The sequence below is a fragment of the Dipteris shenzhenensis genome, chromosome 28, assembly GCF_047967505.1.
Source record: "Dipteris shenzhenensis isolate YYH24624 ecotype China chromosome 28, Dip_SZ_1.0, whole genome shotgun sequence".
Classification (NCBI taxonomy): domain Eukaryota; kingdom Viridiplantae; phylum Streptophyta; class Polypodiopsida; order Gleicheniales; family Dipteridaceae; genus Dipteris; species Dipteris shenzhenensis.
This window is the reverse complement of record NC_141623.1, coordinates 41079761-41097645: the sequence shown is the minus strand read 5'-3', so window position 1 is coordinate 41097645 and position 17885 is coordinate 41079761. Positions and strand designations below refer to the sequence as shown.

The 17885-nt window shown below is 42.4% G+C and overlaps 1 protein-coding gene across 2 annotated transcripts; it reads right to left on the bottom strand.

The window, feature by feature from the left end:
* Positions 1-4815: 4815 nt before the first annotated feature.
* LOC147883572 (uncharacterized) lies at positions 4816-6852 on the bottom strand. 2 transcript variants are annotated; one of them, XM_087400086.1, is made up of 3 exons: positions 6509-6852; positions 6193-6378; positions 4816-6100 (listed from the first exon to the last, which is right to left on the bottom strand). In XM_087400086.1, exons 2-3 carry the CDS (start codon positions 6313-6315, stop codon positions 5882-5884), a joined length of 342 nt encoding a protein of 113 aa, XP_087256212.1. In that variant the 5' UTR covers positions 6316-6378; positions 6509-6852; the 3' UTR covers positions 4816-5881. The 2 variants fall into 2 exon arrangements, with proteins under 2 accessions (XP_087256212.1, XP_087256211.1); XM_087400085.1 differs by having other exon boundaries at positions 6193-6284.
* Between the last annotated feature and the right edge of the window lie 11033 nt (positions 6853-17885).

The window sequence follows — 17885 nt, the reverse complement described above, 5'->3', positions numbered from 1 at the left end:
GAACTTTCCAGCTAGGAGCTGAGAGGGGGTGTTAACAGTTAGTCATCTCCTGTATGTATAAATGGCGAGTAAGGGCTGCTCTGTGGGTGTGCCTGCCCAGAGAGAGGCATAGGATATTCATCCTTTCTCAGTGTATATTCAAAGGTTAGGAGGGACTCTAGCCAGGCACGTACGCTAGGGTTTCCTGCTGGAGTTGGGGCTTTGCCATTTCGTGTTCCGAGGCTGGTTTAGAGGCTGGGAAGGGCTGCATTTGGCCGCCTCGCCAGCCAGGGTTTGGGGCCACGTTTGGCCACCCAACTAGGTCAGATAAGCGGACCAACCTGGTCGGGTAGAGCCAACGAGATCCGATCCCTGTGGATGGAATTAGACCAACCAGCAGGTCGGTGCATAAGCAGGGGGACCAGCAAGGGGGGCTCCCTCTATAAGTAAGGCCCCCAGCAGATATTTTCCAACTTCTTGTGGCGATTTCCATCTATTTCCACCAAAGTTTTCTTGCTATTCAGCTTGCTGCTCTGCTCTCTGCTCTCTGCTCTCTGTTTTTTGCTCGCATTTCCACTTTGCTTTACAATTTATGGCTCCTATTGGAAGATATTCTACTAATGGGACTCAAATGAATCTTGTCTCTTGCTTCATCCATCCATTGGATTGGATAAGGGGGATGCATTTTGTTTGAGGCAGAAAACAACCGAGGTTAAGGCCAAATGCAACAAAAAACATTACCATCCACTTTACTGAAGTGGGTATTTATAGTGCATTGAGCCACCACATCGAGATGCTCCCATGTGGTCATTGCTAAGTTAAACTCATTCCTTGGTTGATCTCGGCTAGGTTTCCAAATCCTTGGTCATCATTACTAAAAATGCTAGAAACTTAACTGTTTGACCTTGTTGTTGACCACTCAAGCAAATGCCCTCCTTCGAGTGACCAAGACTTATCAACCACTCAAAATGATTTGTTCCATCTTATCTTAAGATTGGAAGGCCATAAGTGTTGTCACAATGGGAAGTGCTGATTTGGCATGGAGAGGAATTGCCATATACAAGGTACTATGCATTGCCTAGTGTATGCCACCATAGGGGGGTGGATATACAACTAGAAGTAGTAGCTTGGCTTTGGCATATTGGAATGGTTGTATATGCCTTAGAGCATTCATTTGTGGCAAAAGAGCTTCATCATATAGGCCTTCTAATAGAATCTTCGATCTTGCTTTGCCATAGACAATGGCTACGACCTGGTCAAATGCCTTATGTTGAAGTAGTATAGTTACATTTTGGATGTCATCTGTATCACTAAATTTTACTAATATGTCATCCCCTTCCTCATGCTGAAGAGTTCTTCTAATTTCCACCCATGCTTGGGAGCAAGTATAAGATAATATTTCAATAGGGTTCCAACATCATGTCCATGAACTTTGCAAATTGGGCACCACAACCTTGGTGCTTAATTCCTATCCATTTCTCAATACTTGGAAAAGTTGCATTGTTGGTTGGGACACTCTTGGAAATTTTGGTAGGGGCACTCTGAGCTTTTGTTGCTCCATAGCTTATATCATCTTAGCTTGTTGGTTAGGACACTCTTGGCATTGTTGGTTGGGACACTCTTAGCTTGTTTGTTGGAACACTCTTGGCATTGTTGGTTGGGACACTTAGCTTCGGCTATTTGATGGCCTATATTATCTCTTCCTTTACTTTGGTAGCCATTGGCTTCCACTATACTTTCCTTGATCTTCCACACCACCCTCACTCAGTCCTCCACTAGAGCTAATTTGAAAAACTCACTAAGATCAATTACCCATAAAGAAAATTGAGCACAAAAACGAAATAATTGGAGAAGCTTAGTTGGGCTTGCCACAAGCTTAATGCTATTAGGTTTGAGGTCCTTAAGCACCTGCCCAACCAAAGGCACTAGTCTTCACTAGTCTAGCTAAGATGGGTGGATAACATCCCTTGCGTTAGGCAACAGGTGAAGAAAGAGAAGTGGATAAAAATAAGAATGAGTTGTTATGGACTTTCACTACCAATCATTCTCTTGCTTCATTGTCTCTCCCAAAGGGGCCAAAAATCATCACAAGTTTCGATGGTTTTGTTCTTTGTTGAGAACTTGAATGGTTTGTTGTGATTGTGCATATTTAGAATTGTACGGCTTTCATAGAGGCAAAGTACAAGTAGAGTGATTTGAATCCGAGCTCATGACAATCCACAAATCACCATGCCAAAGATTTGCTAGCAAAGACGTGCACATATATAAAGCCTAGACTAATGTACATAACAACATTTTTATTAATATAGCAAATAGATGCACAAAAGTGGGCAATAGATGCACAATAGTCTTCATAGCTCTCCCTTAACTTCCCTTATGCAAGAGCTCATGATCTCCAATCAATTGCCTTCTAGATCCCTTCTTCTAGATCCCTTATGCAAGAGCTCATGATCTCCGATCAATTGCCTTCTAGGTTCATCTTTAACTTGCACATCGGTGTAACTAAACATGGTCATGACCCTTCAACTACCAATGATGTTACATCTAATTTGAGAATGGAACTAGCCTTTCACTATCCAAGGGTGTTCTTGACCCAAATCCCTTTCTAGCTTTACCCTTCACCACATTGGGTTGGGCATTGGGTCTCTCAAGGCTTAACATTGGCCTAGAACAAGCCCAAGCATGGTCTTGTTCTTTCTTCTACTTTATTCTCTACACTAAAAGCCTAGAATTGCACCAAACTTTGGGTAAGTTGGCATGTTTGTTTAGGTTTCCCAATAATTTGTTGACTTATTCTTCTCTAATGGAGAACATTCTGTACTAAAAAGCATGATGGACAGCATGATGGACCTTTAAGTAATTCTCTTGCTTAGCTATCATATCAAGCTTGTGTGGTTGGATGATTTGCTTCAACACACAACACATTCTTGTCATATGCAACTTACCAAATTGCTCAACGACCTTAATTTCATTAGTTCTCTGCTCATATGTGTGCAAACACTCCTCATGATATTACGCGTGTGCTTGCAAGGATGTGGCCATCTCCACTATTCTAGAGGTACAAAGTATGCCTTCATATACTAGGGTGTCTCATTAGGCAACTAAAAGATAATGGTTCCAAGTTAACTATTGGGGTTTTCTCAAGATCCCATGAGGCTTAGGAGTATTTTCGATTACTTCTTAAGTTCAATTGAAATAACATCAAGGGGAGGGGGTAACATTCATGTTGACATATTTCTATGATTTCTTTAGGCCAAGAATTTTGGGGGTTTCTTAGCCTACTCTTCATCTATAGTTGTCAATCTCTTTAATGTTTCTTAGCTTTATCTTTTGCAAGCTGCTCTCCAATTTATGAATGATTTTATACATCTCCTTTTCTAGAAGCAAGGGGTCTCCCAATTCTTTTCTTTTTTTTGGAGAGAAATTGAGGTCGCTTATTTATAGCATTAGCATATATACATACCAATTCTTTTCTTTTTTTTGAGAGAAAATGAGGTCGTTTATTTATAGCATTTACATAAATACATGTTTACATTAGGTTCACTTCTCGCAACGCACGAAATACAAGAGTATACACACTGTATGACAAAAAGAATAGAGAATTTCCTTTTAAGATTAAAGCACTATTCTTGCCTAGCTTCCATCACGTCACAAAACAATTTCCATGTGCTTATCGTTGTTTCTAACTACTCGTTGGCCACCCTAATGACCTTTTTGAGTCCTATTGTAAGCTTTTGTAGGTGTACATCACACTCCTTGATGATCTTGCCTCGTTCTTGTAAACATAATCTATCAGCAAGTGAGTTATAATGCATCTAAATATACATCATAAATATCCTTGCTTCCCTTGTAAACATGTGAACCATAATACATTGCTTCTCAACAGATTCTAGTTGCTCTTTTTGTCTTAGTGGGACATGCTTGCAAATTTCCTCCCAAACTTTCTTTGAAAGCCTACAATTCATAAACATGTGAGCTTCATCTTTAGGAGCTCTCTTACATCTAGTCTCCCGATTCTTGATCATCCTTCTCTTTCCCTTATCCAATATCTTTGGATCCCCTTTGGATGGTTGTCCCTCTAATTTTACTCATCTTGGATTATTTAAGAGGTAGGTTTAACTTACATAATTTTGAGTGGCATGGTTTTGGTAGGTATTGCGTGTTTTTCTTAAGACTTTCTTATGTGTTTCTTAAAGATGTGTGTGTCCCCGCCATAGCGTGTCTATTTCATACATCGTGGTTACATATCATTAGCCTTTTATGTAACTAATTTAATGTGCAATCTTAGACTTGCCACGAGAGAGAGAGAGAGAGAGAGAGAGAGAGAGAGAGAGAGAGAGAGAGAGAGAGAGAGAGAGATGTATTAACATCCTTGGGAGGCCTCACGGGCCTATGGGACAAAGTACAATAAATAGAAAGAAACTCATAAAAGTTGAAACAAAAACGTCCTAAGATATGAACGCCTTACGCATGTGTGTCCGCACGCGTGCACACACACACACACAATTTGCAAGCGAGGAATGGAAAGCAAAACTTGAAATAGAAATTTCCTATGATATAAAGGCCTTGCATAAAAGACCACTTACACACATGCGTGCGTGCACACACGCGCACTAAGATATAAAGGCCACACGCGTGAACGTGGACGTACAAGGGCTCACACGCTCTGTCTCTCTCTATCCCTCTCTCTCTCTCGCGTGCACACACACATGCACTTGCGCATGAGTGCACGCACGCAGAGAGACTCTCACACACTGACACGCATACACACGCGTAAACACGCACACGTGTCCTCCCTATGGCAGGTGACAATGTTTGAAGGGGGTTCTTCCCAAAACTAACCAACTCGTTTATTAAGCTCAGTTCAATTCCATACATGTACAACGCAGACATTGCAGGGGCTTGTCACAGCATTGTCGTCTGACATATAGGATTAACTTCGTCGATATGTACGCGACCGATCCGAAATCATAAATACGACGCTGAAATCCAAGCCGCCTGACTGCGAAGTCGGCCTGATCTAGACGTGCAACCATTTGGATGGCGGCATACAAGACCTCTGTGGGTACGTGACATCTTCATTATGGAGAACGAACAGGAAATATTTATCTCCAGATGTGATTTGTCAAACGCGCAGTGCGTGTTTGAGCCGTCACCCGCGACTAGCAGATTGAAACTTCAACGGAAGATCAAGACGTCGAAGAAAAAGATTGCCAGTTGATCGACAAACAACGCGGTATCGGTTGGATATTAGGTGAGAGTAGCAAGCTCCTCTGCTTGCTTCGTCTTGTCAATGCACGTGCCTTCTCCATCTTCTCCTGCACTTCTTCGTCCGCCAGCTTCGACTCTTGTCTTGAACAATAAATTCTTCTCGTGATTTCCTCGACCCTCCTCGTGATTCAGTATCTTTGCGCCCAAAACTATAAAGACTTCTCGGCTTTTGCTAACCTGTCTCCGACAAAATGCATCGCGTTGCACGAGATTGAGACCAACAGATTGTTATATTCCAGCTGTGCGCCGGCCAGTACCCGCTTTAATCTTTCGCCCATGCTGATTACGTCCTTCAATCCAAAGGATAGCAGGATCGCAGCTAACTCAGGTCCCTCCGTGAACCGATCGTTCCCATTCATGAAAATAGATTTGCTGCTGACTGGATACAGCAGGCTTGCACCTTCAGAGCTGCTCTTCCCCTTTACGGCAATGAGTTTGACAAAAAAGAATGAGCTAATGTCTACATAAACAATAATGAATTCTGAAGCTTCCCTGATATATAATGTACAGCTTAAAGTGCGGCGTTGTTTTTCAGCACTTGGCTTGATCACTACATATAAAGGCTTCAAACGTAATGTATGCTGCAGCTGGAAGAGCTCAAGCACCAAAAGAATTGACTCTGCTATTGCAGTTACTTGGTTCCGGGAAGCGAATTGCTGATGGGATTGGGACCGGATGGAACTTCATGCAGCAAATGAAAAGGACGCCCCATAATCTCTTTGCCGCATTGCAGGCATCGTCTTGAGGCTGTTTCCCATAAGGCTCTGAATTGAATCTCCTGAGCTCGAATCGGCGAGATCGGATTTAGCGGACCTTCGGCCTCTTTGCCAGCAGGCGGTGAAACCTCATACTGCATTTAGGAAATCAGCAGGAATCCTCATCAGTCACAATTCGTACTTCCGAAACTCAGATACAATGATTTAGATTAGCAGGCGTTGGTACCTGATTCTCACTCGGGCCTCGAACTGCTTCTTGATCTGGGCCAATTACAGCTTGGGCCATGGGGGCTTCGGTTTCTCCTAAAGTACGAGACTCTGCCAGCCACCGAAGATACTTGTCAGCCATAGATTTCTATGTTCGTTTTGCCTCTTTGTATGTTTCATCGACATATAGGAAACTGTATAACGCCTGTTGAGAAATTCATCGCCACGGTGCACATCTTGCGTAATCAAAACGTGGATGAAGGTGAAAACATAGTGCATAAGGTGGACGAACTACTTGATAAGGGGGCAATCAATCGTGCCTGAAATTTCAATACCGGCGGAATCCAAAAGACGAGAACATCGGGCAGATTGCATCGTCAAAGCAATGGATATGAATATGACAAGGTATGCGAAGGTTGTTGCCGGCTTGCAGAAGCTGGGTCGCGGAGTATGTCCTCGGGTAAGCATCTTAGGAAAGTCTAGATGATTTTCTGGAATAAAAAGGAAAGTCTAGATGAATTGGATGCGGTTCAGAGGTAGGCAGCAAGCTGATCAGTGAGATTGCCTATAGTGAACAGTAAGGAACAAGGAATCCATAGAAGTTATAACATTGAAGATGATTCAAAGATATGGTCTTTTCATACATTCATAAGATTCTATAGAGGGGTGTGTCCAAGCCTCTCACCAACCCTACTCGCTCACATGTGAAGTTGATCTGCAGGGCAGTATGCTTGGAGTTGCTTCAAGAGTACTAGTTCACACGCCACCTATCGAGGCCCAATCTTCCCATCACCCCTTCGTCAACCCTCCATGACACATGGATTCAACACACTTTTTTTGGGGTAATGCATTCAAAACACACGTGTGCATGTGCACAGTACACACACGCACACATGCACGCACGCACACGTATGTGCATATATGCCCCACATTCAAGGTGTCGCTCTGACTCTCTTTCCATGAAGACCCATGGCTTTTGCTTGACTATGCGTAAACCTCATGCCCAGATGGTATATTGAAGCCCTACACTTTTCTAATGGTTCAAATAGTAAGAAAGGGCACCCTTCAACCATTAGTAGTCACATGTCCATCACTCATCCATCACTACAATTTCAAAAGAAGAAGAAAGAAGATTAGGACTTTCCCTTCAAGAGTCAACATTTTTTTAACTACTTCCCTTACTAAACATGTTTCATGTGCACAAATAATTGACTTTGGCCTATTATATCATTTTCAAGCCACATCTTACTTGCTTATCCCCGTATTTCTCAAATCTTGCCTAGGTACCACTCCCATGGCTTCTTTAATATTCAAAGTATGCCACTTAATTCATTATTTTTTCAACGCCTTTCATCATCCTCACCTTCCTCCTCTAAGTCCTTTGAAATTTCGTTTACCCATCACTCTTCTATGACCTCGCTTCCTCATGAATGATTGAAAAAGACATTCCATATTATTTCCATGATAATCAAATAAGAGTGCTTCCATATTATTTCATTCTTCCACAAATTCATCACATATCATTTATATGCTTTGACCAACATATGGAATAATATTAATATATGTGAAGACAAACAACTACCCAAAAATATCACAACAAGACAAAGCACCTACAAATGCGCACATAGACGCATTTTCATAACTTTAAAAAAAACTTATGGACGCATCTATTTACGCGTCTGCAGACCCGCGTCTAAAGGTGCATCTATATAACAGACAGATGCGCCTGTAGACGTGCCTATAGACAAGTAAATAAACACTCCGCTAGAAATTAAAAAAAATAGAGAGACGCGTATATAGACGCGTTTGTAGACGCGTCTATCGACGTGCAAATAGATGCCCTCTTAAACAGAGAGACACATACATAATATTTTTTGTTAATAAAAGCATAATTTTGTGTGCTTGAATAGAATGCTGTGTATGTTGTGTAAGATATGTGGTTACAAGAATCCCATTTCCACATTGTGCAATTCAATTCTTACAACCAACCGCATTTTAATTAGCACTCTTGCAAGCACGTCGATAGCCGACGATTACAATTCTGAATAAAACATTACAACTCCAAAACGTTTAGTTCACAAGGCATTAATTAATAGAACGTTGCACAAGAAAATTGAAAGCCAAGAAAATAAAAAGAGTGTATATTAATTCATAGCTCAAAAAGTGCTTGTATGTACATACAGCATGAAGCCAAGCCATGTCCTGTAGCTTCAAGTACAAAAACAAGAGAGGCACGAAGCCAAGCCAGTGGCTTTAAGTACAAAAAAGAGTAGCTAGCACTACTTCTATGACTACTCTAAGTTCTCCGCGTCCTTGCTCCCTTCTTCGCCCCCTTCTGTGTCACCTTCTTCCTCATCTTCATTTGCAGGGCCCTGTAAACGAGGGACAACATGTATCAATGTATGAAAAATCAAATTGTTACTTACAATATTGACATTATTTAATTACTTTTAAATACTTGGGTGGCGCTCCAGTAGCTGGATATATTGCTTCTCAGTAATCAACCCGTCATCATAGAAGTGCCTCCATGTATCTCGTCTGCCATGGTGGCGGTGGTAGGCTGTCTCGACAGGAGTAGGGTACCTGCCCACGATATGAAGCTGCACGATAACACAATTTGCAGAGGGGTTAGTACAAAGAAACAACCTCCTAATAAACTACATTAAAAATATAATATGAGATCGATACTTACAAATTGGACCTCCCATGATTCAACACCCCCTGCTCCAAAATGCACGCTTCCATATTGCTCCATTTGGATCCTTCGTGCCTCCATGTGCTGCAGGCTTGGGTCCACTCTCGCTGCCTTCATTGCTTTCTTCCACTCACACTTATGAGCGGTGTGGGGCAAGCCCCTTGGTGGTTGACCTCCCTCGAGCTTGGCAATCCCAGTGAAGATCTTTTATTACTAAGTATCGTAACAATCTTTGACTTGGCCCATTTATTTGTGAACTGAACATTAGGGGGATTAGGATACCTAGAACGAACAGCAGCGAGGGTCTCATTAGCCAACCTTTTTGGATGGTCTTTATAGTAAATAAAGAAATCTCTGTAGTTGTTAGCAATTACAGAGCGCATGAAGGCCATGATGTCCTTCCCCCGTGCATCCATCAAGATGCCTCCTCTTTGAGTGATGTCATAGTAGATCGTACCATCACCCTCTGGCACGCCTGCATCATCTGAACCATCCACATCCCCATCACTACCCCTCCTAAAGCATTGTGCCATGCATCCCCCACTGCTCTCCTTGCTGCTACGCCTGCTACCGTGTCGTGTCGAGCTAGTACGCTGGCCACTTGTAGCTAGAGAAGTGACTCTTGACTACATGGGACTGCGTTGACCACTCGTAGCTAGAGAACCGAGTCTCGACTGCATGGGAGTACGTCGATGGCTCTACGATGTAGAAGGGCCTCCTAACAGCATGGGGGAAGGGGCTTGGCTCTGTAGTCGATCGGGCTGCTGTCTCGACTCCAGTGGGGTAATCTCAGCTGGTGTGGGGTTGGGGTGGTTTGGAGTCTGTAGTATCAACTCCTAGGGGGTGTTTAGAGTACTTGTCATGTAGCCGTATAACTCCCCAAGACTAGGACGATGCCCCAAAAGGTTATATAACTCCCGAAAGATGGTCTCCCGAAGATCAGGTGAGGCTGAAGAGCTTCTTGGCCACATGATGAACTGAAGAAAAGAAAAAAAGAAGATTATTGATGAACTGAAAAAAAGAAGAAAAAAGAGAGAAAAAGTGGGGATAAAAGAGAGAAAAAGAGAGAAGGAAAGAGAGGAGAAAAGAGAGGAAAAAAAGAGAGAAAAAGAGAGGAGATAAGAGAGGAAAATTACCACGAAAAGAGAAGGAAAGAGAGGATAAAAGAGAGAAGGAAAAAGAGAGAAAAGGTGAGGATAAAGAGAGAAAAAGAGAGAAGGAAAGAGAGGAGAAAGAAGAAGAAAAGAGAGGAAAAGAGAGGAAAAGAGAGAAGGAAAAAAGAGAGAAAAAGTGGGGATAAAAGAGAGGAGAAAGGAGAGGAAAAGAGAGGAAAAAAAGAGAGAAAAAATGGGGATAAAAGAGAGAAAAAGAGAGAAGGAAAGACAGGAGAAAAGAGAGGAAAATAGAGGAGAAAAACAGAGAGAAAAAGAGAGGAGATAAGAGAGGAAAATTAGCACGAAAAGAGAAGGAAAGAGAGAAGGAAAAAGAGAAAAAAGGTGCGGATAAAAGATAGAAAAAGAGAGAAAGAAAGAGAGGAGAAAGGAGAGGAAAAGAGAGGAAAAAAAGAGAGAAAAAGAGAGGAGATAAGAGAGAAAATTACCACGAAAAGAGAAGGAAAGAGAGGATAAAAGAGAGAAGGAAAAAGATAGAAAAAGAGAGAAGGAAAGAGAGGAGAAAAGAGAGGAGGGAAAGAGAGAAGGAAAGAGATGAGAAAAGAGACGAAAAGAGAAGAAAAGAGAGGAGATAAGAGAGAATCACTTTTCTTCATTCATGCAATCACTTATTTCCATCATTCCTTTTCTTAGAAGTGGAAGGAGAAGGGGAAGGGAAGGAAAACAAAGAAATCTAAGACTGTCAGAACGCGTCTATATCCACGTCTAATAGCGTGCCTATAGGTGCGGCTATCTGTTTCCAAATACAGACACATCTATAGACGGACTCTTAGACGCGTCTATAGACGCACTCTAATAGACAATTTTTTTAGAACTTGAAAAGGACATGTACCTAACACAAAAAAACAACACTAGTACCAAAAACATTTGTTCCTACATATGACAAAAGATGAATCCAAAGAGAGCAACTTTCAAAGAAGATCAACCGTTAAGAGACTTACCTTGGATAGAGGTATGGAAGTGTCTTGTCCTTCTTCAAACCTGCTTCTCTTTCTTCTCTTCTTTGTTCACCCTCTGCTCCTCTTTCTTCTCTTCCTTGTTCACCCTCTTCTCTTGTGTGCTTGGGGATGATTGTGTGAGAGATGAGTGTATATGCTTGGACACAAGTGTGGATGTCCAAAGTTGTGTCTATGCATAGCAAAGCAAGCCGCATGACATTAAAAGTATGTGAAGAAAAGCAAGCGCACTAAATGTAGGTTTGAAAATCAGCTCGCAGTCTGCACGTCTATATGCGCGTCTAAAAGCGTGTCTAAACACGTGTCTAAATGCATGTCTATTAATGCATCTATAGTACATTTTAGATGCACCTATAGACGCGCACCAGAGTACAGACATGCTTTTAGACACGTTTTTAGATGCGCCATAGAGCTTTTAACATTTACAACTCATGCAAGAGCAAATTTTTTGGGTTGTATATTTGTAGGATGTCTTCATCTTCAACAAGTAGCTCTAGTGAAAATGAATCCCTCCGTATCCACCATCGCGAAATATGGTTGGAGCAAAAAAATCAAATGTATGTGTGATCGATGTCGAGGAAACATGTATCATGCACGCATAATTACACTCAATCACATCTCAAAGTATGGAGAATGGGATGCGACCATAAATATGGTAAGTGTTAAAAAGTTAAGGTTGATTGAGATACATATGGGTGTTCATGTGTTTGAGTTATGATCCCGTTTCAATTTGATACATGTAGTGTCACACCCGCATATGTTGTCCTATGCTCATCGTGAGGAGGCGAAGCATCGGTGTTATGAGGTGGAATCTTCAGGAGGGACCATTACGGATGCATGGAGTGATGGTGATAGTAGCCCTCTGCCATTACCTCATGGGGCTGTAGAGGAGGAGGTGTTTGATGATATGGTGCGGGATTTATACGTCCATCAATCCGAAGGGAGGGATGATAGCATGGAGCAGGACGATCTTTTTAATGGAGCATCAACTCCACTATTTGAGGGGTGCACATTCTCTATTCTACGTGCCTCCCTTGAGTTAGTAAACTTGCAGACCATCTATGGATGGAGCAATGCAAGTTGGAATGCATTACTCAAGTAAGCTTTAAAGTCTATTTTGCAAAGTTCATGGTGAATTATGCTAGTGAGTCAATTACTCGAATGCTTTTCCTCATTTATGGTCTTCATGTGCAAGCTATTGTGTAAAATGCTTCTAAGGGAGAATAAATTACCGACCTCAAGAGATATGGCAAGGCAACATGTGACCTCTCTTGGAGGATTATATTACAAGCACATCCATGCATGCGTCAATGATTGCGTTTTGTTTTGTGGACCACATAAGGATGCAAGAGAGTGTCCTACTTGTGGAGAGGCAAGATATAGAGTAGATCTCAAAACTTTGGATGTGTCTCGTAAGGTTCTGTGACATTTTCCCATAATCCCTCGCATCCAACATATGTTCAAGTGCAAATCCATTGCAGAGCTCATGTCATGGCATTCCTCCCATCAATCAACCGATGGCAAGTGGAGAACTCCCGTAGACACTCTTGTGTAGCATATTGAAGACACATGGCCAAGCTTCAAGGAAGAACCTAGGAGCTTGAGACTTGGATTGGGTATGGACGGTGTGAACCCATTTGGTCTCAAAAGCACCTCTTATAGTGTATGTGAAGATAGTGGGAGAGAGGGAAGGAGTCTCACTTGAGGCTTTCTCACAATCACAATGGGGGAATACACACAAAGGTGGAGGCTGAAAACAGTTTTCCTCTTCTTAGTTGTGAAAGCCAAAAGAACTCAAGTACAAAGAAATAGAAGAACCCTATATGTGGGTCTCAAACCAAACTCAACTAACTAAGGTGGCATACTAACTGAGCCACGAACTAGTGTAGATAAAGATAGCTGTCATCCAGCTATTATTCGTGGGCGGTGTACCAACCACATCTGTAGCTAACAAGTCGGTGACATAAATGCACAACGGTCACCCTGGCATATCGCGAGTGGAGCTCGATATCTCAACACTCCCCCTCGAGCTCAATCCCAATTCCTACACACCAAGCAGGTCTCTGAACTTGTGCAGCTTCTCTGCGCCCAATGCTTTTGTGAAGATGTCAGCTACCTGATCCTCTGTGCTAACATAAACTAGATCAATAAGACCTAGTAACACTTTCTCCCGCACATAGTGATAATGCACCTCAATGTGCTTTGTTCTAGCATGAAAGACTGGGTTCTTTGCCAAGTGTATACTGCTCATGTTGTCACAATAAATGACAACTGGCCCATCTGTAGACTAATCCATATCATAGAGTAGCTTATGCAACCAAGCTACCTCACATGCAGCCATTGCTGCACCCCTGTACTCAGCCTCTGTGCTTGACAAGGCAACTGTAGGCTGTTCCTTGCTGCTCCAAGTGACTACAGCACTCCCAAAAGAGAACACATACCCACTAGTAGATCGTCTATCAGAAATACTACCAGCCCAATCAGCATCAGTGTATCCATGCCACTGTATCTGAACCCCAGCCTCATAAAATAGTCCATATTGCAATGTGGACTTCACATACCTGAGTATGCATCTAGCCGCATCCAAATGCGGTTTCCTTGGAGCCTGCATAAACTGACTTACCAACCCAACAGCATAGCTCAAATCTGGCCTGGTAATAGTCATGTAAATCAAACTTCCTACTATGCGTCTGTACATAGTAGGGTCTTCCAGAAGCTCACCTGCATCTGCGCTCAGCTTCACATTCTGCTCCAAAGGAATTGAAATAGGCTTACAGCCTGTCATCCCATATTTGGATAGCATGTCCAGTCCATACTGCCTTCGCAAGAGCTGTATCCCACTTGGTGATCTAATCACCTCAATGCCCAAGAAATAACGCAGCTCTCCCAAATCCTTCATCTCAAACTTCTGCCTCAATAGCATTTTCACATGAAGGATATCTTCATCACTATCACCTGTGATGATCAAATCATCAACATAAATGACAAGCAGCATAATCCCTTTCTCTGTTTTTCTCACATAGAGTGAGAAATCTGACTTGGAAATCTGAAAGCCAATAGTGACAAGATACTATCCTATCTTGTCAGACCATGCTCTAGGTGCTTGCTTCAAGCCATACAAGGCTTTCTTCAACTTGCAAACAAACTCAGGATGAATAGCATGAACATAACCTGCTGGCTGCTCCATAAAGACCTCTTCTTGCAAATCACCATGCAAGAAGGTATTCTTTACATCCATCTGATGTAAAGACCATCCCTTTGATGCAGCCATAGCAATGGCTGCTCTTACGGTTGCCATCCTTGCAACCGGGCTGAAAGTTTCTTCATAATCAATGCCATATGTTTGTGCATACCCCTTAACAACTAATCTTGCCTTGTATCTATTCACAGAACCATCTGCATTGTGCTTGATCTTATAAACCCACTTACAGCCAATTGCATTCTTGTCTTTAGGCAAAGGCACCAATTCCCATGTAGCATTTGCATCCAAGGCATCCATTTCTTCATCCATGGCTTTCTCCCATTTTTCATTTCCCATGGCTTGCTCAAAAGAAGTGGGTTCTAGTTCCTGTATCACTTTGACCATATAGACATAGTGAATGGCTGTAAATCCATCATATTTCAACCTATCCACAGGATACCTAACCCTGGTAGACCTGCGCAAAATAGGCTCACTTCCAGGTGCTCTCAAAACATCCCTGGTCTTCCTTACTCCAGGTGTAACAACAGAAGGAATACCCAACTCATCATCAATGCTCTGCTCTGAGCCACTGGATTCACCATCCACATAAGAGTGACCTGCATTCACATCAAACATGGCCTGATCTACCTTCTCTTTTCCTTTTCGTGATACTTGCGTACCACTATCTGCATTGATTTGAGGAGATTCTCCTGATCTCAATCTACCTGTCCATGGCGAGGTATGTGAACCACTACTAGAGGACACTGCAGGTCCACTGATATTTTGTGATTGTTGCTGTGAATTCTGTGCAGCATTACCATTTTGTGCATCTACATCAATCATCACATTTACTGGTTTATACCAGCTACTCATCTCATCGAAAACAACTTCTCTGCTCACTGTAAACTTACGAGTAGAGGGGTTATAGCATCTATACCCTTTCTGCTACAGAGAATAACCAATAAAGACGCACTTCTCAACTTTTGGATCCAACTTGGACCTCAACTCATCTGGCACATGGACGTAGGCAATGCAACCAAAAATTTTCAAATGAGAAATATCTAGTTTCCTACCAGTATACATCTCCTCTGGTGTCATGCCATGTATTGCTGCAGTGGGAGTCCTGTTCATTATATAAATTGCTGTAGCAATTGCTTCAGCCCAATAATAATCTGGTAGATCTTTTTCATTTAGCATAGCCCGAGATACCTCTCCAATATGCCTATTTTTCCTTTCTGCAATTCCATTTTGCTGTGGGGTATGACTGCATGAATATTGCTGCTTTATACCATGCTCCTGCAAGAACCTTGCAAACTCATTTGAGAGGTACTCTCCCCCTCCATCTGACCTTAGGCATTTTATTTGCAGGCCTGTTTCTTTTTCAACCATAGCTTTGAAAGCTTTGAAGTGCCCAAACACTTCACTTTTCTTTTTCATAAAATACACCCAAAGTTTTCTGCTGAAGTCATCAATAAATGTGACAAAATAGTGATAGCCACCAATAGATGCAGCTTTAGTAGTCCACACATCAGAGTGGATTAATTCCAATGGCTTTTTACTCTCTTGAACATGCCTAGGAAAAGGTTTCCTTACTTGTTTCCCAAATTGACAGGCTTCACAAACCTTGTGCATTTCTGCAACCTTGAATTTAGGCAATCCTGCAACAATATTTTGGGCTTGCATTGATTTAAGTCACTGTATATTAACATGACCAATGCGTTTGTGCCAGATATCAATATCTGCAACTACACCGGTCCCATGTGCAAACATTGCTACACTCAATTCAGGCACGTCCGCATCCAACGTAAACATCCTGCCCTTCTTCTTTCCTTTTGCTATCAAGCGACCATTATTTTTCATCTCCTCAACAAAGCATCCATGAGGATTAAAATCTGACCTGCAAGCCCTGCTCAACCATTTGACCAACAGAAACTAGGTTCTTGGTGATGTTCGGGACATGAAATACATCAGACAAGTATTTCTTTTTCCCATCCTGCATAGACAAAGGAATTTTGCCAATTTGCACAATAGGATGTGTAGTATCATCACCAGTCTCCACAAATCCTGGTTTTTCCATTTTCCTTGCATCCTGCATCCATTCAGCATGACCTGTCATGTGGTTTGACGCACCTGAGTCAACATACCACACATCATTGCTTTCTTCTGCACTTGTCACAGAATTTGTCATATGTTGCACCATAAACAAATGCTCATTTCTGTCATCACCCTGTCTACTAGAGGATGCATAATTGCCTTGCTGCAATTTTCCATTCATAATGTCATTCTGCTTTTTGTAGCAGTCTTTAGCCATATGCCCCATTTTACCATAGTAGTAGCATTCAACATTGCTGTTTGCATTTTGGCCTCTCTGCCATCCACCACGACCTCTTTGGCTCCCCCTGCCTCTAGAGTTACCACGTCCTCCTGCATAGGATTGGTTTTCTTGCATTTGCTGCATATTCTAATTTCTACCACGGCCTGCAGATCGGCCTCCTCTACCTCTGCCTCTACCTCTGCCAGCATTTGAGTAGAAGACAGTTTCTTTTGAAGTTCCTGCTGAAGAAGATGCACCACCATTTCTCTGCTCTTCAGAAATTAGAAGAGCAATCAGCTCCTCAAAATCAGGAAATTTGTCACGGACGGCAATGGATGTCCGGAACTGTGCATAATCCTTTCCTAGGCCATTCAAGGTCACAGAAACTAAATCGTCATCATCCACTGGTGACCCAATGGAAGCAAGTGCATCCGCAATTTTATTCACCTTCATGTGGTAGTCATTGATGCTCATATTTTCTCTCTGCACATTGTGCAGCTCCTGCTTGAGCTGCATTTTCCTGGCTTGCGTATTTGTGCTGTACATTTTTGCCAAAGTATCCCATGCCTCCTTTGGCATACTTGCATCTGAATATGCACAATCATGGAGTCCGAAATACTGATAGACAGCCAGTACATAACTTTCCTGGCTCTCTCATGCCATCCTTTGAATGCTTGCATTTCCTGTTGATTGGGAACATTAGGAAGAATAGGTTCTTCTTCATTTCCTGTAATGAACTCCCAATAGCCTTTTCCCATCAAGAAATTCGTCATTCTAAACTTCCATGCCTGGAAGTTGTTCTTGTCAAGCTTTTCAGTGACAATCTGTGAAAGAGAATCAGATGCCATTACAGAACACTGCAAAATATTCTGTCACTGCAAAAAACACAGCTTTTGCCTCACACGGGCAGATCTGCAAAACTGACGAAAGTGGTATTTCACCACACAGTCACTTCCTAGTGACGATTTTGCATCAACAGGAAACAAGCATGAATCTGCAACTCCCAATGTCTCTGCGCACAGGCATACGATGCAATTTCTGCGGCAACTTTTCATCGACCTGCAGAACAGTGGTCGCACAGCAAAAACAGGGCCTTTTTCTGAGTGCCTATGGAGAACTTCCGCCTCCAAAACGGGCCCCGAAATGACCTCGAATCAGAAAAATAAAGTCCCCAAGGGCTTTGCCCTTGCCCCTAGCATATAATGCCCTCTCGTCACACCGCGAAGGGCGCCTCAATCTGAGACAGTGCACTCTTGCACTTCCGACTGTGCTACCTGCAGAGATTTGCTCCCAAACTCGAAAAAGGAAAGCAACACTGGTCCTCTTACTAGGACACTGCGAACTTGGTTTGCTTTCTTGAGCTCCTTACCACGAACAAGGCTCTGATACCATGT